General features: G+C 46.7%; 1 protein-coding gene across 1 annotated transcript in view; it reads right to left on the bottom strand.

Moving 5' to 3' along the window:
* The window catches only part of GRIP2 (glutamate receptor interacting protein 2), a 114,470-nt gene extending 92,264 nt beyond the window's left edge, over positions 1–22,206 (bottom strand). The window contains exon 1 of the mRNA XM_086619261.1: positions 22,128–22,206. Coding sequence (XP_086475387.1) covers positions 22,128–22,206 — 79 coding nt within the window. The remainder of the gene's footprint in view (positions 1–22,127) is intronic.
* Between the last annotated feature and the right edge of the window lie 2,197 nt (positions 22,207–24,403).

Raw genomic sequence — 24,403 nt, 5'->3', positions numbered from 1 at the left:
ACCTGCAATGGCTCAGCCTTCTCCTTTTGCAAGCAACTAAAAGCCAAGTAAGTTACCCTAGAAGATTTTTAGCAAAACAGAGGAGAGAAAACATCCTTCAAAACTTCATATGGAAAGAAGTCACCATGCTCTGCCAAAGTGAACAATAAACTACATTTAACTCCCTTGAAAAACTTCACTGGCTGATCTCAGCCAGAGGACAGAGCACAGTGGTCCTCTGAACTTCAAGGGTCTGTACGTTCACCTTGCAAATACACATTCACCAACGCGTCACATTTGATTTCTCCATGTGTGTTCCTGTCAAAAGCTCTTTTGTGGAACAAGAATAAATGTGTGAGAATGAGTGAAACTCAGGGGTCAGGTCACTGGGCTACCAAATGAGAGGGGATGTATTGGCATCACTACTAACGGCAGCAAATTTAAGGGACGGGACTATATGAGAGGGACTATCACAGAAAAGAAAGAGCTACCCAGATTTGGAAACTGAAAATTCTAACCCAAACCTCACATGAGAAGAACAAGCTGCCATTTTCAGTAAATTACAGGGGTTTCTTTTAAAAATTTTAGTTACAACATCCTTTCAGATCCACAAAAACATGCATCACCATAGTCCTGACGGTGACTTCAGGCACACCCCTCTCGTCCTTCTCCTGGCCTCCCCTCTCCTACGGTCTGTCTTGCTAATGGGGCTTTGACCATAGGGTCAGGTCTGTGCTTTCTTTAACCATCTGCCAGAGGACATCTACTGCTGGGTAAAACAGGCATTTCAAACAGGAGCTGAGAGCCATAAATAACAGGCACCATCACCAGAGTCATGCCTGCAAGCCATGCCCCCACCAAGGCATGGTCTCACACTGCTTCAAAGCATTTTCCAGCATTTCTGGGTTTAATCTCAATGGTTAACCTTCCTCCTCCAGGCAGCTCCTCCTTACAGCACCCTTCTAGCTAATACCTCACTCAGTGATCTGAAGGTGCAAAAAATGGGTCCAAAACCCTGGCAAAAACACTTGTAATGCTCAGCCTGCGTGGGAGGAAGAAAGTGCTCTGAACTCTGGGGAACAACCGCATTTACAGATCCTTCAGTCATACTGCAGGTTATTCAAAGAGCAGCCCCAGCCCCATTGCCCTAGCTGAGGCCACGAAGAGTGGGTCCTCAGGGCAGCATGGAGCACGTCTTTCTCTCTTAATACTGTATATATGCTATGCCATTTTTTTCTTAGCAACCAAACATTAGAAGAAATCCCACGGTTTACCCCAAACTCTGAATTTCTGGATCTGGGTAACAATCAGAGTAGGACACTACAAGGTTGGGGACTCCAGTGGCTGATAAGAAAAACAGTGGAAGACAAATAGGCTGCAGCAAAGTACAAGATCTTTTATTCCCCAGCTAGCTCTAATGATACAAAAGAGCTCCTTCAGGGACCTTGTTAGCAGAGGTCATCCCAACAAAAGTGAATCTCAGCTTTCTGATGGTTTTTTAAGCCAAATGGAGATTAGCTTGACAAGACACAGCAATAAGCAACACAGCAGGAGGTTAATGATCCATCAGCAAGCACTAGCCATGCCAGGGCAAGGTGAGAGTTTATGACCTGATCCAAAAGGAGCAGAGCTCTGGGAGCTGCATGCATAGCATCTGAAAACAGGTCCATCACTTTCAGCTAGACAGAGCATATTTCTCCCATTTATCTCTACTTCTGTGGCTGCATTGTACAGAATAAGCACTTTTTCTGGGCAAAACACACCTCCATTTGGGGACGTTCCTAACCAGCTTTCCTTTTTTTTCCTCCTCAAATCTTTCATAGCAATGTAGCTAGCAGATATCAAACAGCCTTGGGACACAAATAAAATCCTCTTGAGCATGTATCGAACCAGCTCAGCAAAGAATTACGTGTGAATGGAGGAACCATGTAGAAATGGAGACCAAGAGCAGCACCATGCAACTGGGGGAATCCAAAATGCCTAATAGCTCCCACCTCCTCTGCTTTTAGCGACCAATGCACCAGAACAACAAGAAGTTGTTTACAGCTAAAAAGTTGGAGGGAAAATAAGTGTCCAAGTTCTTCAGTGACGGGACTGGTTCCCAGTTTTAAAGTCATTAAACCACTCCAATTTACAGTGAGCTCGTGGCAGCTGCACTTGGCACCTCAATATCAGCACCAGTGCTGCCCTGGCAGGGCCTGTTCATGATCTCTCCTCTTCAGCAGAAATATTGTTTCTTCTTTATATTTCATTAATGTGGCCAAGCATGAAAATAGTGAGGGTCTGTATTAGCAGCTGGCCAGTATCCATCCTTCTTCCCTAGTATGGGTAGGCAGGTTAGATGAAAAAAGCTCCATCACATAGACCCACATTAGTCAAAAACAAAAGAGAGGAAACATGCCCTGCTGTGGACTTTTGGATAGAGAGAAAAAATGATGAACTGGCACTTCGGCCCTCCAAAAACAGGGCAGCAGCCCCATAGCTCAATCAGCCCAAGCAACAGCAGGGAGCTGCCCCACGAGAGCAGAGGTGTGAACGCCTTGATGGGGCTGCAAAGCACGTCAGCACCCCTGAATCCCTTGTTGTGTTACACGTCACAAGAGCTCAGGCCTTTGGAGTAGTAGGGACTGAAGACTTGTTCCTTTTGCTCAAAAAGGACCCAACGCTTGAGCCCAAACAAAGACTCTTTCCAGTAGCAGGGATGTGGGCCATGCCACATCTCACCCCAAAGGAGAGAGGCAACACTATAGCTTACTGCAGCCTGAAGGACAGGCCCTAACATTTAGTCAGCATCCAGCTCTGCCTCTCTCTGTGGGAAGAGAAAACCTCCGCATCTTCCTCTTAAAAGATTTATCTTGGCACTGGTCTTTTCAGAGGCAACGCTGCCAACACAGATGGAAAAATAAGCAAGCGGGTCATCAGTCTTAGCAGTTGTCACACAGTTTCTTTTCAATGAGTAGCAGTGTAACAATGCATTAACAATAAATGAAATGCCATGTTAACACTAATTTGCATAGTACGGAGCCACAGTGCTTTGCTTCCTCTATTCTCCTTCCAAACTCTCCTGACCTGCATATGAATCAAGATGAAATTTAATTGCTGGGGCATTCAGCAGAATCACTGAATTCCTGCTTAATGAGGCTTCATTTGTACTCTGTTGCCTCAGACACCTTCTCTCCAAGGTGCTGTATTAACTAGTTCAGATGTAAAATATTTTCCAAGGCACATTTTCATACGCATTTCAGCAAAGAAATAGCAGGGAAAGCGCTGACTGCAAAAAGACAATGCTAGTATCAGTAGCATGATAAGGCTAGCGAGATCCCAAGAGCACCAAGCCATATTCCTTAAACAAAAAAAAAAAGCTTTAATGGCTTTTATACCCACTCTTAGGCACTACCGTGCAGGATCTATGCTGTGCAGCTCTTCTAGAAGAGACAAGGCAAAGGAAAGTGGGACCTGGCCAAGGTCTGCATGGGAGACAGCCAAGAACTAGAAGCAATATCAATAATCTTGGTGACTCACAAAAAGCACAGCCCACGTTGCACCCAGAAGTCAGAGCTCCAGGTGGTTTTACATTCCGACAGCTCACAGAGCTTATCTCATTCAGAAATCCTTGGCCGTGGCCAGAGGGCTAATTTCCATGTCAGACACCTCAGCCTGCAAAGCTGAGCAGTTCCCTGAAAGATCAGCCTTTCTTCTCGTTTTTTCCTTAGATGTAGCACAGCCACTAACAGCAGCACAGACATGGCTGTGTTTGAGTCGCACATAGTGACCAAAGCCACAAGTCCCCTGAAACGCAGCCGATCGCATTAACTTGCAGTCGCACGGGACGCAAGGCTGTGCGTGCCGTGCAGATGGGGATACCCAGCTGGCAGGAGGCACCGCAGTCGTCAGCGCTGGATGAGGCCACGATTGCTGCCGGCTCCAGCCCGAGCCTCTCACCCACACTGGGGCTGCAGCACAGACCACGCCACGCCGGCGCTGCGCTCGTGCGTTAGCCGCAGGAAACACGGAGAGCGGGTCACGCTCTGCAAACAGAGACGACCCAAAACGCGCTGCAACCACGCAGCAGTCGGCGCGCGGCTCTCCGACATGGGGTGAAGCCAGGTCAGACTCCCGCGCTGCCACAGGAAGGCTCCCAGCTCTACCCAGACGCCCCGAGGAGCGACGCGGCTTTCAGAAGCGCTGATGCCTTCGGATGGAGTCGATCAGCCGCGTGTTTTGGGGCGAGGCGTTTCCATCTGCTGGTTTGGCTCCAGCTCCGGCTTGTGAAGCTTTACCTCCCAAGCTGGGACAAAGCGGAGCCACACACAGCTCCAGGTAACCCCCGAGTGCTGGGACCAGTGAGATATAAAGAAGTATTTTGGCTTCGGAGTGCGTGGAGCTCCCCAAGGGACTGCAAACTGCTTGTCATTGCAGGCTTGCAAGATAGGATCAGCCTCCCTCCTCCCATCCGGACTCCCCGGGAACAGTTACAACATGCTCATAGTGGTATGTAAAGGTTTATCCTTTTATTTGTGAGTTACAGGAGCCTATAAAAGTGCTGCTTACGGCTCATCACCAGCATATGCCCAGACGACGAGTGGGTTTGTGCTAGTTGCAACAGGCCAGAAGACGGACCATGAAGTCAGTTTGCCGTTTGCATTATAAGGGGAAAGAGTGGGGAGCAGGGTATGGCGCAAGGCAGTCCCAATTATCGCAGTGTAGCTAATTATAAAGGATGTAAATTGATAGAAATAAAACCACATGGTCAATAATAGTATTTTTTAAAAGCTGGAAATTTCAGCCCATTATCTTTCCAGCTGAAAAGCTTTAATTGAAAATGGCTAATCTTCCAGTGGGTTCAGGAAGGGTTTACAAGCTAATTGCTCTCTTTTCTTTAGGATTAACACTGCGTTCTGTGAATAGGGGTGGAGGGCAGCAGATGTGCAGCCTTTACTCTCTTTAATCCAAATGTCCCCACTGCCACAGATGCTCCCAACGCTGTGCACTGGCATAATGGAATAGCTTTCTCACACATAAAGTGGTTGTTCCAAAATGAAATTACAGCTATCTATTAGGAAGGGAACAATAAATTTTCTCCACCACACATCCCCATCAAGTAAGACACAGCGTTGGCCTATAAAAATCCCTGATGGAAGTAAATCTTGCAGCAGAGAGAGCAGCTAACAGATGAATTTACTGTTCTCCTTTCGTAACTGGTAGCCAGTGTCATTTGGACGTGGGCAGAAAAGTCATTATCCCACAGAAGTCAGAGCATGATCCCACTAACTTCAGGGTGGCTGGGACCTAGCTGCTAAGCTCTAGGCTGGAAGAAGATTTAAAGGAGCTGGTGAGGAGAACAACTGCCTTCCATTTAAGCAGAGAGAAACTGCTTTTGTTTTGCTAACCACAACGATGACCGCAACCTACCACTCTTGCAGGGTGAAGTTACTAATCTTGACTACCTGGAGTAGATGGGATTAGCAAAGACATGAGAAAAAGGGGTTGGCTTGATCCTGTGATCTCTCTGGGAGAGGTGCACTTAAGGAGCGAGAGGAGGACCTCTAATAGCAAAGGCAGAGTGACCCCTAATTCTCAGAAAGAGGGGAGGAGGAGGAAAAAAGGACAGAGAAATCCGAAAATGAACAAAATCAGGTCATGGACATTCAGTCCTCATGAAACCTGCACTCCCGCTGCTCAGAAAACCAGGCACCTGGCCCCTTCTGGCACGATCCTGACTACCAGTTCAAAAGGGATAACACACCTGCTAGCAAAGCATTTTTTCATACTCCCATTATCAGATTGGGGAAGGCCACACCATTAGGAGCGACAGCATGCCAACCCACTCTACCTAGACTGGAGCTCAGAAAAGCAACAGAGCCCCTGGCCCCAAAAGGCATGGGGAGAAGGATGAAGCATTCAGTGTTTGAAGAAATAAGAAAGTAAAGCCAATGCTTTATGTCATGAAGTCTGAGCAGTGCTGTTCAGAACAAGAGCAGCACCTTTCAGAAAGGCACTAGGGAAGGGATCCATCCCCTCCTGTACGAGCTGCCCAACAGGAGACCATCACCTGGGCTTCCTCTAGGATAGCCAAGGAGAAAGATAGCTTTTCCTAGAAAATAGTTCATTGCAAACCCCTCAAATTAAGTTCCTAACTTTAGCAACCCGTAAACTAGAGAGAAGATCCATCTCTTTTGACAGAACAGCAAATACAGCTCATTAACTGCTTCCCCTATTCCTCCTCCCCCTAAAACATAGAATTTCCTGCTGAATCAGTATCAAAGGGAACTTACTAAAACGCAGCAAGAAAGCAGTGCAAACGCCGCCCATACAAAAGCACATCGGTCAGACCCATGGCAGCAGGAGACACGAGTCCCCGGAAGGAGTATCAGACACAGGAACATCAAAGCTCAACTAGTTTTTAAAAACCGAATCTGTGTGAAGTTCAGCTGAATATTGCCTTTTTGAACCCTTGCCTCGAATAGTCACTAAGCCGCTGCCCTGAATCACACCTTTCACTAGCGAGAGAAATGGAGTACTTGGTGTTCGAACGAAGCCGGGCTGTTGCCAGTCAAAGCACCGCATCGCACCCAGCGGTGATCGCTGTCATGCAGAGTATTTCCTCGACTAAGGAAAAAAAAACATCTTCCAAGCAAGCCGATGACAGACATGCGTATCACGGGCATGTGACAGTATTAAAATCTAGATGGATGCTGGGATAACAACGGCATGGGTCAGGAGGAGATATTTTCAAAACTCTATTAACCCAGTGACCCAGTTTACGAAAAAGGCGCCTTCTCATTTGTACCTTTTGATTCCACAGAAGAGGCACCACGTGCGCACTCTCTGCTACCTCAGCAGCCGTTTGCGTGATGAAAGACGGGAGTTACATGTGCAATAAGGCGTTAAAAGTTAGAGATTGATTTATTTATTTTTTTTTGGCCATAAACTTTAGAGTAATATTTAGAGCAGAGCTGGTCCCTCAATATCTTTTTTCCCTGAGCTTTCCTGGATGTTTTTCTGCTACTCAAAGGTGCAGGAACTGCTGCAGAAGTTCACTCTGCAGAACTACACCTCCTACTCCAAGAGTGTATTTCTGTGCAAGGGCCACTGGGAGCAATATTGAAAGGCTCACGGTTGCAAACCTTATTACTCCACGAAGATGAACACACAGAATCCAGGCCAGAACCAACACTAGATGAATTACTACCAAGAAAACAGAGTTTTGAAGCTGTACGCTCGGCAAAAAGATGGTTCAGCTGCCTCCTTTTTTCCAAAGCCAAAAAAAAAGCAGCACAGTGAGGAAGTTATTTTCTGACAGCTATAGAAGAGCTATGAAAACCTAGTTTTGCTATCTCCCATCTTCATATTAGCTGACATCCCTGACACGCAGTAATAACCAGACCTACTGCAGAACAGGAACTAGCATTACAGGTTTAAAAGAGCTCCCTAGAAAAAAATTTTCATAACAGAAATATTCTCTCTAATTACTTACGGAATGGTAATTTAAGAATATTTATTCTCTAAAATATATTGTACTATAAAACCCTTTTACTCAACTATTAATTCGTTGCTAAGAAGCAGCTCAAGGCTTAACAGGATGTGGAGATTTGAGTGAAAATTATGAGGTTGCTCTCTAGATAGCTGAGAATTGATGTGTGTGTGTTGGGTGGGGAGGAGACAACAAGAAAATAAGTCTTGATCAAAATGATCAGACCAATAAAGCTTACAGGTGCTCGGAACCAACAAGCGATGCCTGAGGGATGGACGGAAAAGGGGCATTTAAAGCTTCCTTGTGAGATTTGAGGTGCAGCCCTGCAGCAACTGCACGCTCCCGGAGAGCATCGCGTGCTGGGCAGATGGTGGCCCAGGCGTAACTGGCTGACAATTACTGATATTTTCTGCAATTTTCTGAGGTAATTAAGAACTGGATCCCTTTAGAAACAGCATTTGTCTCAAGCCCACAGGGGTGGTTTCTTAGGCAGCAGTTGCACCATCGTGAAGGATGTTTCTGATCTGAATTATGCTATTAAACCCACAAAACCTCATGTAGCCTTAGTTATCCCTGGGATGACTCATTCCTGGTGTAAAGCGATTTAGCCAGAGGAAAAAGGTGCTGGAGGAGGATGGTGCAAACGCTCTTCGCAAGTCTTTTTGTAGCTGCCACGTCAGTCCTCTACCAAAGCCACTCTCTCCTCTCCCATATTCTCTGGTGAAAGCCTCTGTCCAGCCTCCTCTGGAAGTGCTGCTGTGAAGGAACCCCACAGACAAACCCAAAAAAACTCCCCTTACTCAAGAGCCATCTGACAACATAAGCGTTTACCGGGACCTTCAATGGGAGCGCATAGGCAAAGGCCTGGGAAGGTGGGTGCCTACAGCCACGGCTGCTCACTGCTACAAGAAGGGAGGTGGGCACATCCACGCAGACCCCACATCTGCTTATCCCACCTGGGGCCAGATGGCTTGGCCTCCTGCCTGGGATTCACCTCTCTGCAGAGGGCAATCGGAGTGCACCAGCCTGCCTTGCTCAAAGAAGGTGGTATTTGGCAGGATTTGACAGTTGAGCATAATTCCAGATGAAACAGGCCAGACTGAAGGATTTCTGCATAATTAGGAGTATAATAATGTATTTAAAAGCCTCTTAAATACCCTCAGTTAATGGAGGGCAGCGTGCTCGGCAGAAGCCCATCTCTCATCACAAGAGACTAAAGCTGGCACTAAGTGGATGCAGATCTTCGTTTTCTCTATTACCTCAGCAGCCCAAAAGCAGCAGCAGACAAAAGTCCTTCCCAGAACAGGCCAAGTCCACAGCAGATCTCCTCGACCATATGCCCCAGCTCAGAGGTATCTGATGTTCCCAGAGCAGCAAAGCGGCTGTGCAGGTACCCAGGCTTCAGGGAAGTTTCTATAGCAATGGGATGCAAAGAGGATTTAGGTGTGTACACGGCACAGCTGATTTACGCCAGCGTGGCTCTGTTTAAGTCATTGAGGAGGAGGAAAAAGCCTGAAAAAATAAGGTGCAATTCCCCATCGGAGTTTTGCTGCTCCTCACTTCATCCCCACAACAGTTTTTAAGCCTCAGATTTTGTGCTGATAGGTGATTTCCCTGTTACCTCTGCCAAAAGTAGGGTGGAGGGTTTCTTCATGCTCCAGCTGTTAAAAGCCCATACAATTCCAAACTTCCAAGCTTTTAGAAAGATTGCAGTCCAGACACTACCTGCAAGATAACACTCTTCTCCAAGTAGCAGGTGAAAATATGGTGCCTACAGGGCAGTATCACTTTTCATGAAAGCAGAGAAGGACAGGACAGCTCTACCTGCACATTTTCTAAATACACGTCCAGATTTTCTGCAAGGCTGCCAGGCAGCACCAACACCAGCCCCCCCCTCCATAGGACACTGTGGTCCCGGAGGTCTGCAGGGCTGGCAGACTTCTCTACCAAGACCAGCACCATCCCAAACAGCAGCTGGAAGCCAAGATGTCACAGATTTAATGCTGGAGAGGGCACGGACACCTTCACAAGCGTTTTCATGCCAGCCAGCAGCCACCTCCCTGTAATAAGCTCATCCCTGCGCTGCTGCAAGGACGATACAATTTCCTTCCCCAGCAGAAAGCCTGGGACAGAGGTGCCAGCGCTGCCTGCTCAATGGGTCGATCTCAACACTCAGATTAAAGGCAAAACCATCCCATCACCCCATCCCTACTCCACAGTAGCCACCCCCTCCGCACACTGCTGCTCGCTCTGCCCCCAGCAAGGCAACCTGTGCCAGCGCAGGAGAGACAAGCGTGAGTAAGTGTGCGCTGCCAACACACAACACACACCCCCGCACCACAGAGGTACCGTCTGGGGTAAGATCTGAGGCTCCGCCCCCATCACTGTTTGCAGCCCTGCACGCTCCTGCCCCACCACGTTGCCTATGGCATTGCCCGTCGCCAAGCCCTGGCGTGACAGAGCAGATTTATGAGCTAAGAAATGAGATGCACATGGATATCATGGGTTGAAGGAAAGGGCAGCTGCAAAGTTCACCCTGCTGTCAGGACAGGTGTGACTTTTCCAGGTCCTCCTCTCTGCTAAGATGATATTGCCACCCATTTGCTGTCACGGATTCCCTCCCTTCCTCTTCGACTTCCTGCAAAAAGGGGCTTCCAGAAGGGGGCTTCCAGAAGGGCTGAAGTTTGGCTTTTGCAAATCAGGAGTTTCACATTCTTCAGTTTTGAAGTAGTAAAAGTTTCAAAGCAAGTGAGAGGCGACTGCTCAGGGATTTCTCTCACTCGTCTTACTGGTGAAAAGCTCCTAATGGACAGTGCCACAAAGCCTTCCTCCCCCTCAAATGCCACCCTGCACACCCTGTCGGGAAACACTTGCTGGAAGGAAGCTGAAACTTTAAAAAAAAAAAATCAAATGGTGAAAAGGACAGGCAAGAAAGGGGAAGCATGCGGATTGAGGAGACAGCAGATTAATAGCCTGGCATTTATGGCAGTTTAATAATAGAGCTGTCACAATAGGAGAGATTTACTAATTGCAGAGTCATTTGCCATGGATTCCCATCAAGCTGCCATTTAAATCGCTGTGCAGTTTTTAAGATGGCTTTTGAAACAGGGGACTGGGGGAGAAGAGACAACGCCCACAGTACTTATGCAGCTAAATTTAGGAAAGCATTGTGTTTTCTTACAGACAAACAAGCCGAGAAGGACAGCGAGGAAGGAGCCAGCATTACTGCGAGCCAAATGAGCCAGGGGCAGGTACATATTTGTGTCTCGGCCCCTCCATGCAGCGAGCGAGTCTTACATCTGGGGACAAGGCCCTGACCTCAAACTAAGCCCTAGTGAGTTTTACAGAGCTTTAACCAGTGACCTACTAATACCTCCAACATCTCCCCAGGCACCGAGCTACAGCTCCGACACGTCTTTTTGCAGAATTAGTCAGCACGGGTTTTAGGGGCAAACAGTCATGTTACACCACAGATATGAGAGTCATGATCTCACAGGGCTGTCAGCAGGGAGGATCAAGTTAGTCCTTCTTCTACTGACTTTAAAGCAAGCTGTACACTGCTAATTCATATGTTCTCATATGAATGAGCCCTGCATGCCACCTCCATGGCACGGCTCCTCTCCATCGGGTCCCTGAGGCCACCAGTGCCAGCCCAGGAGCAATTCATAGAGCTGTGAGTTCTCAGGTCCTCCTGGACTCATAGCACCAGGGTTGTAGAAGAATTGAACAGGTTAAGAAATTTTTCCAAGAGAATCCTCCAGGGAGAGCTTTTATCTGGTGGAAATACTTTGTTCCAGTTCAACATGATGTTCCTCAGCCTTGATCAGAAAGCCTTCCAACACAGCCTGGAGGGAATTAAAACCAACCAGGTGCAAAGCAAGAGACCTGGTGAATGAAGGAACCACCGGATGGAGAAGACTGCTCTCAATAGGACAACTGAGCCTGGAGCTTTCTATCCCAGAAGAGCACCCTCATCCTCTTGGGAAAGAAAAGAGGCTCTTGGCACGAGCAGGAGCAGTTCTTTGTCCCTCCAGTGTCTCTCCCTGGGACTCATTTCCGCCCAGAATAAAAGGGGGACAACTACCCTTTGCACCCTGGTTCTTGCATCTATGGAGGCACCATGAGAGCTGCAGACCACCTACGTGGCAGCATGTCAGGTCCCACTTGGTGCCACAGGACAGGTGGGAGGAGATGCTTTTTGGGGTCCCAGGGCAGCGATGCTGTCCCATCTCAGCCAGCACCCCAAGGGAGGCCATGCCTTCTACGTCATATGAGCTCTCCTAGCTCAGCTGAGAAGCCAGCGAAAAGGCCATTTTAATCCTCTTTTTCTTCAGGGAAACAGGGCTCTCTCAGAAGTTCGGTCAGGGTTTCGCCTTTGCAGATCATCAGCAATTAGCAGCCTACATGAGTGCTCGGCTGGGGCTTTCGAGGCATTTCAATTCTGCTGTCATTTAATAACCAGCAGTGACTCAGAGGCTGCTTTCCTCCCACACGCTGTGGCCCAGCACTCCAGATCTTTTTCATCCCTTTGAATCCACTGGTACAGAAGATAAAAATTTATTAAACAAGCCTGCCTCAGCATTTCATCTGCAGCTAATCTGACACACCAAGAGCACGATTTGATCAGGTATTACGTTTGGGGCTGTTTTGCAATGCATTCGCAAAAAGGTTGCTGTATTATGGCAATATAGGGCTCTTCCCATAACATCTTTGAGGACAGGACAAGACAGCACCAGCTCCCACCAGCCTCAGCATCTTATTTTTGCTACAGCTGTTTCTAAGTGGCTTTAGTCTACCAGAAACATATTTAGACATAGATGAGATGCGTTACATGGCATTTTCTTCTCAGAGGCACAATCAATCCCCATTTTACACTTAGGAGAGATAAGATGGCTGAAGCATAATTGATTTTATTTTATAGGATGCTCTACCATGAGCATCCTTAAACAGAATTCAGCTATAATGAACATACAGTACAAGATGAGACTTTGCTGAGGCAAATGTCATTGCCTAGGGACAAGTTCAGATCTAAGCAACTTCAGATGCATTACTCTACATCTTAGACAAGGCTCTTTAGTCACGTTAAGCCAAGCCAAGTGTGCCAACACACGTTCCCTATACATTCCCGGTGCCAGAGGCTGCTCTGGGCGCTGGCTCTGCTCCAGGAGCGATGGAGACACATCCCCACGCTTGTGCTAGCACAGCCCACCCTGAGCACCACACCTGTGTGCGACCAGACACCACCTCTTTATGGATCACAAAACCTAGGAGTTAATCATCCAGGCAGCAAACCAGAGAGCAAACACAACTCACCAGTGAAATAAGTTTTTTTTTTTTCCCTGTGAAAATGCTGGGCTCAGGTAGGGCCACAAGAGGATTAAAGCAGCGTTTGAACTAAATAAGTGAGGGGGGGTGAAGCGAGTGTAAATTAGGGAGCTTTCACTTCAAAGCAACTCAAGACTGATAAGGTAAAGATTTAAGGAAAAATACGAAGGCTGAGAAGAAAGATATAGAGAACGACTGAGTGCAAACACACACAAAAGTTGGGAGGTTCTTGCAGTTTGCTTTTGCTTTATTGGTTATTTTTGGCCCAGATTCCTTCCCTCAACCTCTTTTCCAAGGTGAGACTGTGCTTCAGTCTTGCTTTGCTTGTGCATGGAGCTGAGGAATGATGGAAGGGAAGAGAGGAGTCTGCTGGAGAGCACAGACTATGCAGCTCCGACAACACTCTGCTGAATTTAGCCATCATAAACTAATACACAAGCTGTGTCTGATCAGAAACTGAGTAATTAGAGCAGCCTGGAAGGTTAATGGTATGCACCACCTACTATCACCTCATTAGAGGAGGATCCATAATATAGACACCAGTATTGCACCTGACTAGCACAGACTCACACTAGAGATACTAGATTGACAGATGGCAGAGCTAGCTACCAACCCTAACGAAGCTGCATGGGAGAGCAGCTCTTCAATTCCATTTACAGCGAGTGTGGGGTCATGGGAGATGCCACTATGTTTTGGATGGTGGCATGGCTCTGTCTTCAGTTTTACAACTCAAATTTTTCTTTCCAGGAAATTAAATTGGAGGAGGGGACCAAAAATGCCACCCTATTCCCCCACACCAGGAGGAATCCCACAGAATGGGTAGTCGTCCATTCAAGATAACTTCACTGCTGGACTTGATGGCATCAATGAGACCCAGAAAACTCTAGTGAAGGTTACGCATAGTCTTACCTAAAAATCACACATTGATTTCCACATTTCGGACTGTTCAGTGGAGTTGTGCAATGGATTTCTGTTTTAACACAAACCAGCCTCAATAACACACATTAGAGATTTCCTCCTGATAACTCCTTATCCAGAGCAGCAAACAACACCCTCCTACAACCCAGCAAACATCTCTTCAGTGAGTACACTACAGTTCGGCTACACTGCAGAAGGATAATACTATGATCAAGATTCTCCAGTCAGGAAGAAAAAAAAGAGGGGGAAAGAAAAAGAAGAAAGTGAAGGAAAGCCTCCAAGTCTGACTAAGCCTGACTAGGTGTCACTGGTTGTTTCCCAGCAAGCTAGTCCACTTCCTAAATCCACGACTGAGAAATCTGTGTTTCTTCAGCACGGAGACTGAAACAGCCAACAGGAAAAGCTATTGATAATAAGCAAATGATCTTCGGATGGTAACTTGCAGGTGGGAGGAGAGCTGAAGTACAGCAATCCAGCCCTGCCTGTTGTTTCTCTGCCACGAAGCTGCAAAAATCTTCCAAGTGTAAAGAAGGAAAAAAAAAAAAAAAAAGCCTCTGAGGAAGAGAAGCTCCCAAGCTAGCAAGGGCACAGGCAGCGTGACTCAGTCACTAAGCTCCCAGGGACAAGATATTTCTGTTGTGCATCAGCTGCCTTTTAAATTTTGATCTGATTAGACTCATGGTGCAGGAGACTGGGACGATATCCCAGCACGGCTCTGCGCAGGACCCAGCCCCAGGACCACTGGCCGGCCGTACCTCTCTCTGCGACAGGTTTCAGTGAGCAAAGAGAAAACCAGCAGAAGTGAGCACTGCTACCTCATATGTCCTGGAGACACTCTAGAGTTTCCCTCATCTTGAGGCTGATACCAGCAGACAGCTCGTACGGTATCTCTTACCTTCACAGATCCCTCCTGGGAAGCACTTGGGAGCCCAGCAGCCTGGGATGCCAATCCACGGGACAGATGTCCACACGCACAGGCTCAGAGACTTGGCAGAGCAGGCAGGGGGAGATGACCTATGGGTTTTCTTCAGCCAAACAGCACTGTCCACACTCAGAGATGTGACATAGCCTCAGGCTATTTCATATTTTCAATTTCAAATTATTTCATCTCTCTGAAGATCTGGTTTCAGTGCCCAGGCAGTGTTTGCAGCCCAGATATGCAGCACTGGCTTTGTCTCCAGTCCAGGATCCAAGTGGCCATGACTCAGGGACTTCAATGTTTCACATGTACTGGCAGATCTGCTCTTGATCTGCTGAAGTTGGAGCACAAGTCTCGCCCAGCTCAGGACACCCTGAGGAGCCAGAGCACCTCACAGCCAGACAAGAAGCTCATTCCTCAGCAAGGAGGACTTCCAAAAAGTACCTGCACTGTGTTACGCTTCAGTCTCCAAGCAGAGACAGCAGCTGAATTAATCCAGGTAATTGTTTTCCCCTGGAATTGAAAGAGACAATGCAAGATGGTCTCCTCCCATCATCTAAATCTAAAATTTGTTTAAAAGCCTCAAACTCCGCATTTCTGTGTTACTTGAAAGTGCCAAGAGCAACCACCACCAGGTGACCAGGAGGCAGCCTCCCACCGTGATCCCTCCACCTCCTCCCAGGCAATGTCACAAAAGATACTCTCAAAACGTGCCTGTACTAGTAGCCTGCTGAGTACCTGCTGGAAGATGTGTTCATTAGCAGCAGCACCTCTGCTATTTTAAACGCAAACAGGACCTGTGATCCGCATTTATGCCATTTGTGTAGTTTAGAGCAGACACTGCTTGGGCAGCCAACCCTCATGTATTATTACCAGCACCGCTCGAGCTGCTGTTCAGCTGCTAATTAACAATCAATTTATGTTTCAATTCTAACATCAATATTAATATGAAGCTTTTATTAGTGCCATAGCAAGACACCCACAAGCATAGCACGGGACAACCGACCTTTCAAAGCAACTAGAGAAAGGTCACAAGAGATATTCTTGTCTTACTTATATATTCCCCCAGGTAGTATCGGTGCTGAAGGACACAGTCAGAGGGATGAAGCCACATTTGTGCCAACAGCCCAGCAACTGCAGAAGCTCTGGCTGCCACCAGTGCCAAGGGCAAGGCCAGTGCCCACTGTCCCTTGGTAGTCCAGGAGCTGGGGAGCCATGAGCCAGCTCTGCCCTCTTGTGATTACAGCCAGGACTCAACCCTCTCCCTGTGCATCAGAAAGGAAGAGGGCTTTTCTCCAGAAAGGTACCTACTTCCAGCAGACGCAATAAGGATGATTTATTTATTGAGCTTTTCAAGAGTTGGAAGCTGCTGGGTGATGGTAGGATTTAGCAGATTCCTCAGCAGAGCAGGAATCTTGGGGCAATTCCTGCTCCTCTTTGGGACCAGCCCAGACCTCAGGTTTGCTCCATCTCTTGCAAGAGGGATTTAGCCCCGTGCCTAGCAGTGCCCAGCGCCTTGCCCTTGCCTTAGGCTGCGGCAGGGCAGGCCCAGGGATGCCAGTGGGGAGCACGCCAGCGAGCCTCTAATGTCCCAGGCATTTGGCTGTCCACATGAACATCTGCTTCTCTGGGTCAACTCATCTCCAAAACAGGCTGGAGAAACCTCTCTGCACCCCCACCATCCCCATCCTTCCTTGCTCATCCACACTCCAAAGCCAAGCCGGCTCCACAAGCTATTCCCACATGTTCCATCCCAAGGCAAGGGCTGTCTGGAAAACAGAGACAGGAAAAAAATCCTCATTTCATCACCTGCAAAATCCCGTTTTCCCTTCCTAAAAGGAGCATCACTTGTTCCAGAGGCTGCTAGACCAGCTCCTCTATACACAGCGATCTGCCTAAGGCTGCAAGTGCTGCAGCCCAACCTCGCCTGCAACGCGCAGAGCTCCACGAGAGAGCAGCATGCACTTTCTATTGAGAGTGCTGGACTGTAAAACTCCTTTTAAAATGGCTAACGCAGGGCTAGGGGAGGAGAACAGGGACAGAAAGGGATGCGGTTTAATGTTTTTATTCTCACATACACATACACAGGGTGACAACATCACCCTGCAAAAAAGAAGGTGCTGCTGCGATGCACGGCTGATTATTTCTTGCCCCGGTGTCCACATAAGCTGACGTACCAGAGCAAACACCTGCTGGACAGTAAAATAAATAAAAAAATAACTAACTAAATAAAAAAAAAACCCTAAAAAATTTAAAAAAAAAGAAAAAGAAAAAAAATCAACATAACAAACCCCCCAAGAAATCCAGGTGTCAGGGAGAACCAGGCTTCAGAGTTGATTTCACCCTACTTGCACCAGGCTGTTCAGGAGCCACAAGTCAGATATTGAAGCCAGGAGGGCCTGACATGGTCATCATAATAATTTGTTGATACTCCAAACGAGTCCAATAGAAGCACAGGACACCCCTTATCTTCTTCTGTTGCAGCTTTTTGACAGGAACTGAGATCTTGTTCTGACATTTGCCTTTACTGCTCCCCTCACATAAACTCGGCAAGCCGCAAAATTCATGTGCTAACTTGAATTAGTTCTCACAGAGAGTAAAGAAAGGAAAAAAAAATGATCTACATCAGCCCCTGTAGTCAGGCCTTTTTGAAGGCACAGAGCAGCCAACTAGAAAGGGATGGGAAGGGGGTTAAAACAGTTCACCCAAGATCTTCCTGCATCGTAGTACTGATGATGGTGAGATTAAGATTATAGCGCGTTACTTCCAGCTGAGCCTCGCACCCAGGCCTGCCTGACCAAATCCCTACTAGATTGCTGCCTGTTCGTTTTCTGATGATGGATGTACAAAACGCCTTCATGCAGTGGCAGCAGCAAAGCTTTACAGCTGCTGTGGACCTCAGCAGAAAAAATCGTAGTGGTCTTGTGTGTACGGACGGGTGCACGTGCATAGTGCAACGGGGGGTGAGAGAACGACACAGCATTGAACAAGAGCAGTGCAGGTTATTTATTGTCAAGATAATACTATCAAGAATATATAGTTGTTATATGTTGGAAAATGAAAAATGACCACTACCTCGTAAAGGACCTTGTAACTCTGGCTGAGCAGAGAAAAGGGAATATAGAAGAAAGCTGCAACGTGCCTGTCTGTGAGCTTGGGAATAGCCCACAAGATCCTTGCTGTAGGCTGCTGCACCAACAAAGGAATGTAAGAGAAACTGGTAATACATTTAAGTGCTAATAAAATATATATACACACATACATACCTACATATGTCTCTCTACAGAAGCTTGTTACGTGCATCTCTGTCACATTATGTCACCATGGTATGTCACCGTTTAGACAAAATGACAAGAAAGATTTGAGTACGGGTTTTAAAGTCCTGCCAGGGGTGAGAATGATTGGGGATGCCCTCATCAATGTCAGGAGGGCAAAGAAAGAAAACAGCAGTATCTCCAGAGAAAAAAAAAAAAAGACCACCACACACAAACAAACAGCAACCAAACACAAAATAACCAGCACTTGCCCCACACAATGTGGCTACAGAAACTGTCTGAAAAACCCAACCCAATGTCACCTGCTGCAGGGATTACACTTTGAGGCAGACAATGATTTCCGGCTGGGATATTTCCCAGGATTAATTTCTAGAAAACCTGCTCTGATGGCTGGACAGTCCCACACTGCTCTGGCCTGGCCCAGAGTCCTGCTAGGGCTCACCATGGAGAGGGGTACCCTTTGGAAAGAGCCATTTAGTCATTGGCCAAACACCTTTTCTCAGCTCTGCTGTTCTGATAGCTAAAGCATAGATCTTTTTTTTTGCTCTGGGATATTCACTAATCTCGCTGAGTTTTGTAAAGTCTCCCTCCCCCATTTCTCCCCCCAATATACTGGGGTGAGATGGAGCAAGAGCTCAGGCTGACAGATCAGTACTTGCTGGCTGCCCTAGCCCTAAAGACACTCACACACACACCCCCAAGCAGAGCAGCTCCAGGAATTAGCATCGAGTCTCAGGTCTGTCAAACTCTGTGAGTGCTGACTGATGTAGCCTTTTAATTAATGGGTTTTGTCAGGAAAAAGGAGGAAAATTATAACACTGCTCAAGCTACTGCAATAGTTGATGTAGACTGGAGAGTCAGCTTCCCTGATCCCCCTACTCCCAGAGCCAATCTCTTAGAAAGCCTTTCCTCCACGTTTTCCAATTTCGAATACTGGAGTTTAAAAAAAAAAAAATAATCCAGTAAACCCAACTGTGCCATCTTGCTCCATCAGAACCTCTCTCTGACAGCAATCAATTGAAAGGCTGGCTGATGCTTACAGGAGAGCCTTTCAGATCAAAGCACACAAACTCTGCTTAGACATGCCTGCTTTAGGAAGGGCTTGTCTGTATATCTCCTGATTAGCTCTGAGTCCAATGCAGGTCAACAGCAGATAAAAGGCAGGCATTTAGCAAACACACCAAACTGCTGCGAGTTTTCACTGCCCATCTTCTTACTCAGTCCTGTGCTTGCAGCTGCCTTGCTTCAAGCCTCTCTACTCATATCCCAAAAAACTGGATGTCAACGGGTCAAGGGCAATGGTGTTGTCTCTGGTTGGGACTCTCCCATATTAGACATCCTATGTCCTTTCCCTATGGCGCACAAGGTCAGCTGGTTGCACAAGGTGCTCCAGGTCACTTACAGAAGCTATGTTATTTATTTTATTTATGTATTATTATTACCAACCAGTGGTTAACATCCCTAGGACACACGCTGGTCACCCTGCTCACCACCTGAACACACACAACAGCATCAGCTCCCAACATCACGCACTGAGAGGACGAGTTGCTCTTGGCAGCCTTGTCACTTCCTTTCCTGGGGGACAGGAATGAACATCACCATGGCAGTGCAACAGCTTAGCCCCAGTCTGAGCCAGCAATAACCCAATCCCACTGAGACATTCTGAGCACAGTGTCTGACGGTCTTTTTGTTTCCCTACTAGCAACAGCTTAATGGAAAAACCCAATAATAGTTCATAGTTCTCCCCTACCTACATGCTCTAACTCTGATCTCAAAGCAGAAATAGAAGAGAGAAAAATCCATCAAGGAATCCCTTTCTGACTTGAAAAGGCCATGGCCTATGGCAACTTTCAAAGTAAGTTCTGCTCCTGGATGTGCACCTCATCCCTGGAAGTGTCCAAGGCCAGGCTGGATGAGGCTTTGAGCAATCTGATGTAGGGGAAGGTGTCCCTGCTCATGGTAGGAGGGTTGGAACTAGATGATCTTTAAGGTCCCTTCCAACCCAAACCATTCTATGATTCCTGTGGAGCCTCACAATCCAGAGATCCTGATGAGAGCTATGCAGTTTGCCATATGTAGCTCTTCCATGGAGGGATACGTTTGCCTCATGCCTTGCATCCACGCTAGAGAGCACACAGTTTCCCAGGGGCTTAGGTAGTTTCCAGAGCACATTCCTCTGGGATATTGCTCTCCTCGATGGTACCAGCACCCACTACTTTAACCCCTGCATAGCAGAGATCGGGTCTGTAACCCAAAGATTTCTGACCTCCCCAGGCAGTTTGCACATGGAGTTGAGCTATTGAGTGACACAGGTACAAGAAGGTCGACACTCATTTATAATCCTGCAGCCCCACCATGAAGAATAAACTGCAGGCAGAGAGGAAGCAAGCACTGCTGGCAGCCCATGGGAAGCTTTCTATAGAAGCACACAAAGGTATATTAGTGTTATACAACAGCATTGTTTAGGAGGTGTCTGGGAGCTCTAAGGTCGTAGGAAAGCAGTAAGTAGCAATTGGCTGGATAATGTGCAATTACACATAGTTTTGGACCAGAACAGTAAAGCCTGAGGTAGTAATTGTGAGAAGATACACGGAGAAAAAGAAAAAAATAAAAACATCTCCATGCTTTGGCCAGATGCCTTAGGAAGTACACAGGCTCTTACCTCCTACAGATTTCAAGAGGAAAAAAAAAATTTCAAGAGAGAAAAAAAATTTGCGGTCTTTGGGGGATTCAGATTTGGATGGACTGTCGTGGGTTTACTAAAGGCTATTTCTATTGTACCACCCCTGTAAACTTGGATTTCTTGCCTTCTTAGAGAGTGCCTAGAATTCCAAATAATCGGCGTGCAAAGGGCTTAGAAAACTACAAGTAAACCTTCTGCTTAGGTTCAGCAACGCAATACCTGTTAGAAGAGTGATCCAAGCCTCCAACCTCTTTGTAAACCCAAACTTCCCCAATACTCACAAGGAAACACCTCCCCATCCCTGTCCCTGTCTCCCACCCCAGAGGATGGGGACGCCAGCAGCCCCCGCAGCAGCAGTCCCCGGTCCCCATCTCGCTCTACTGGAGCTAATTCCTCTGTCAGGAAGAAGATACGAGCATGGAAAGCCTGTGTAATTTAAGCGAGTAGTAAAACATCCAGATGAAAAGATTATTCAGTACATTAAAACATAATTATGGCCAGTTAGGATGTTAAAGCACAAGGATAATAATTTTAGATCTCCAGAAGAGAAAGCAGTCCGGCTTGGCTTTCAGCACAGCATGTGGCTGCTGTCCATAAGGATGACAGCAGAGAGACCTTTATAAAAGGATAGAGGAACATTCAACAGTATTTGGCAGGGGCAGCTCCTTCCAGATACTTTATTAAAACCTGCACAGTTCGTATCACCTGTGTGATTCTTAAGGTTGTTTTTCTCAGCCTTAAGACCAGCAGGAATCAAAGGCTTAAGAGAAAAACAGAAGGACAGAAAACATCCCACGGCACAGCAGACCGCTCAACCCCGCACTGACTCATGCAAATATTAGATACCAGGAGCAGTTTGCAACCCTAGTCAAGCAGGACACGTGGTCCTGCTATTCCAGGAAAAAATAAAGTAAAATAAAATAATTACTTCTTAGAGATGACTCTAGTCCTCACAACAAGCTCCCACCTCACCAACAATTCGTGCACTTCAGAAGAAGCCAGTGTGTGCCATCACACTCATGGCACACCATCGCCCTGAAGCCACTCCAGTTATGTCCAAGGAGACAGCTTCCCACAGCATATTCCCACCAAGTCCCAGCTCCTGCAGCATGCTAAGCTTTTTCATGCTACTGCTTTCAAAAGCATCTAATTGGGACCATCACACTTCAGATATCCTCAGCCACCAACAAATAAAGCTTAAATCCACAGCTTTTAACAGGCAAGCCCCAGATCTGGTTACAAGAATAACCCTCCAAAGGAAATCAGCCCTATTATTGATAGCCCATAACGAGGGAAGGGGACAGACACACCACCTCCCTATCCCCTTCCCGACTCAAACAACACACCAACACCAAGGTTGCCAGAGGATCATAAAAGTTTTTTGTTCAGTTAATGAACATCAGCCGCAAGATCTGCAGAGGAGCTTAAACACAAGCCTCAGACATGCATCTCACAACCCACCCTGCTCCCTTGTAGGGAGATTTAACACACACAAAAAATAAAGGTTAATTAAGCCGCAAAACAAATGAAGCCTCCAGCCAGGAGTACAATTACCTCGGAGTGCCCTCCACCGGAGGAAGGTCTGCAAGAAGTGCATGCTCTTTTTTCGCAGTCCCGAAGGAGGCGGCAGCATCAGCAGGACCAGTTCTGCTCCACCGCTCGCTCACAAAACACTCCAGCATCTCCAGCCCCCTCCACCGCCCAGCGCTACCTTGGCCCAGCCTTAACGAAGTGCACCTGGTCTGCTCCACTAATCACTGATGTGGAGTCTGGGGCTTCTCTCTCTCTCTCTCTCTCCCTCTCCAAATAAGCAATTAGCATGAATAATTATAGCTCTGATGATAATACCCAGCCACCTTTGAGCAAGAGGGAAAAGACTATAATTAACTCTTAGGTATCAGAGGAGGTTGAAATAGCTCAAACCTAATTTTCTTCTTCTAGGACACCTCCTGTGTACCAAGGAGCTTTGGAAAGCAGAGTGGCATAGGTCAAGTAGAATCATTTGGAAACATCTCCATCCAACTCAATTTTATGTGTCTGCTACCCAAGCAGCCATTAGACATGCAAATTTACACAGGGGGAACAGGAACCCATAGTTTCCCCGTTGTGTGCTTAATCAGCAACAGACTGTCCATCCAGAGACTGCCTGCGGCGTTATTCCATGATGAATCTTTGTCCACTGAGGACTTTAGAGCATTTCCCTGCCTGAGAGCTGTGGTGAGGTGCGGATCCTCCTGTGCACGATGTGGAGATGCATCAGCAAGGGTGTTGCTACCACCAACCCTGCCCAGGGCTGAGGAGACCCAACCCCAGGCTGGAGAAGGCACCAACATGCACCCTGCAACGGGCTCCTACTATAAACCCAGCACAAAGGCGCTCCTACTCCAGAGCTTTCTTGCTGCCCCATCCCCCAGGTCACAAAACCAGGGGAAAAACACATAAATAACGTAAGTGAGGGCTCAAGGTCGGGTCAGCAGGGAAGCTGGGGTGAGCATGTTCAATGTGCCTCTGCATCAAACTGGTTTTATCCCCTTCCCAAAGCCTTTCCTGGCAGGTAGGCGGGACAGGTGCACGTGCTTAGGTCCCGCTCCCACATTCCTTCCAAGAAGCAAAACACACTACATGCACCACCCCAAAAAAGAGTCAAAGTGAGTTCAGAGACTAAAACAAGGGATGGTGATCCTCTGCAATAACTGCCCCAAATTTCCCGAGGCACTGAAAGGGGGCAGGGTTTAGATGGTTGCTATAACATGCTCTCTTCATGTTACCAGAAAAAGTGATTAATAGAGTTTTTGTACAATCCTGTCATGCTTTATTGCTCTTGCAGCGTCTGGAGATGTTATTATAGAGTGCTGCAGTACAACAGTTGGGTACACTGCTCTCCAAACACTCCAGTCTCTTGTTAAAAGAGCACAGGTTTTAATATCTCCTCTTGTATTCTATTGACCTGAAATTTTTAAGAGTGTAAAATTAGCGTGTTTATGAACCCTTATCACTGGCCTTACAAGACTTGCTGAAATTTTTATAAGACTCCAAGCATTTAAGCATTAATTTTCATATTGCAAAGACTACATAATAATTCTTTTATTTATGAAGTCAAGGTGCTCAGGGCACTGCAGAATATAAAAAAATGAACTAAAATGCAATAAAATATTTATTTAAATAATAATTTGAGATATTTAATGATTGTAAGTGGGACTTTAACAGAATGTTGTACATAATGTGTATTTTAAACTTCCTTACTTCATATACTCTTCTATTACAGAACTATCTTTCTTTGCTAATTTCTTAAAAAATGAGAAGGTAAACATATTCTTATATGCAGTCTGAATCTCACAAATTATTTGTATGTTAGTTTCCCTGTAACACGAATAGTTCCATGGGCATTAAGTAGACTAAGCAATGATATAAAGTGAAGTTTATATGTCAAGACTCAGCCCTCAAAATGGTAACTATTAATAAATAATAAGACTAATAGTCTTAATGGTTATGATATTGGGGTCTTAAAATATTGTTTTGTTGTGAAAAAACTACAACTGGGCTACTTACCCTTCTGGTGTTGTCCAGTATAGTTTCAAGAGTCAGTAATTTTGGAAGAGAAAAGGGTATTTTAGACTTGAATTTTATTTTTACTACGATCTAATTACCAGGGCAGCGAGTCCAGCCTCCACTCTGCATTCTCTTCAGCTTACGTATCACCCTCAGCGTCTCTGACCCAAGCAAGTTGTATATATGCTATTAATGGACACTGGAGATGGAGGCACACACTATGACCCTCCGACTGGAAATGAGACATCATTCCTACAAGCTGGATCTGGCCCCAGGGACAG

This window comes from Tauraco erythrolophus, chromosome 12, assembly GCF_009769465.1.
Source record: "Tauraco erythrolophus isolate bTauEry1 chromosome 12, bTauEry1.pri, whole genome shotgun sequence".
Classification (NCBI taxonomy): domain Eukaryota; kingdom Metazoa; phylum Chordata; class Aves; order Musophagiformes; family Musophagidae; genus Tauraco; species Tauraco erythrolophus.
The sequence above is the reverse complement of the archived record's forward strand: the minus strand, read 5'-3'. Positions and strand labels throughout refer to the sequence as shown.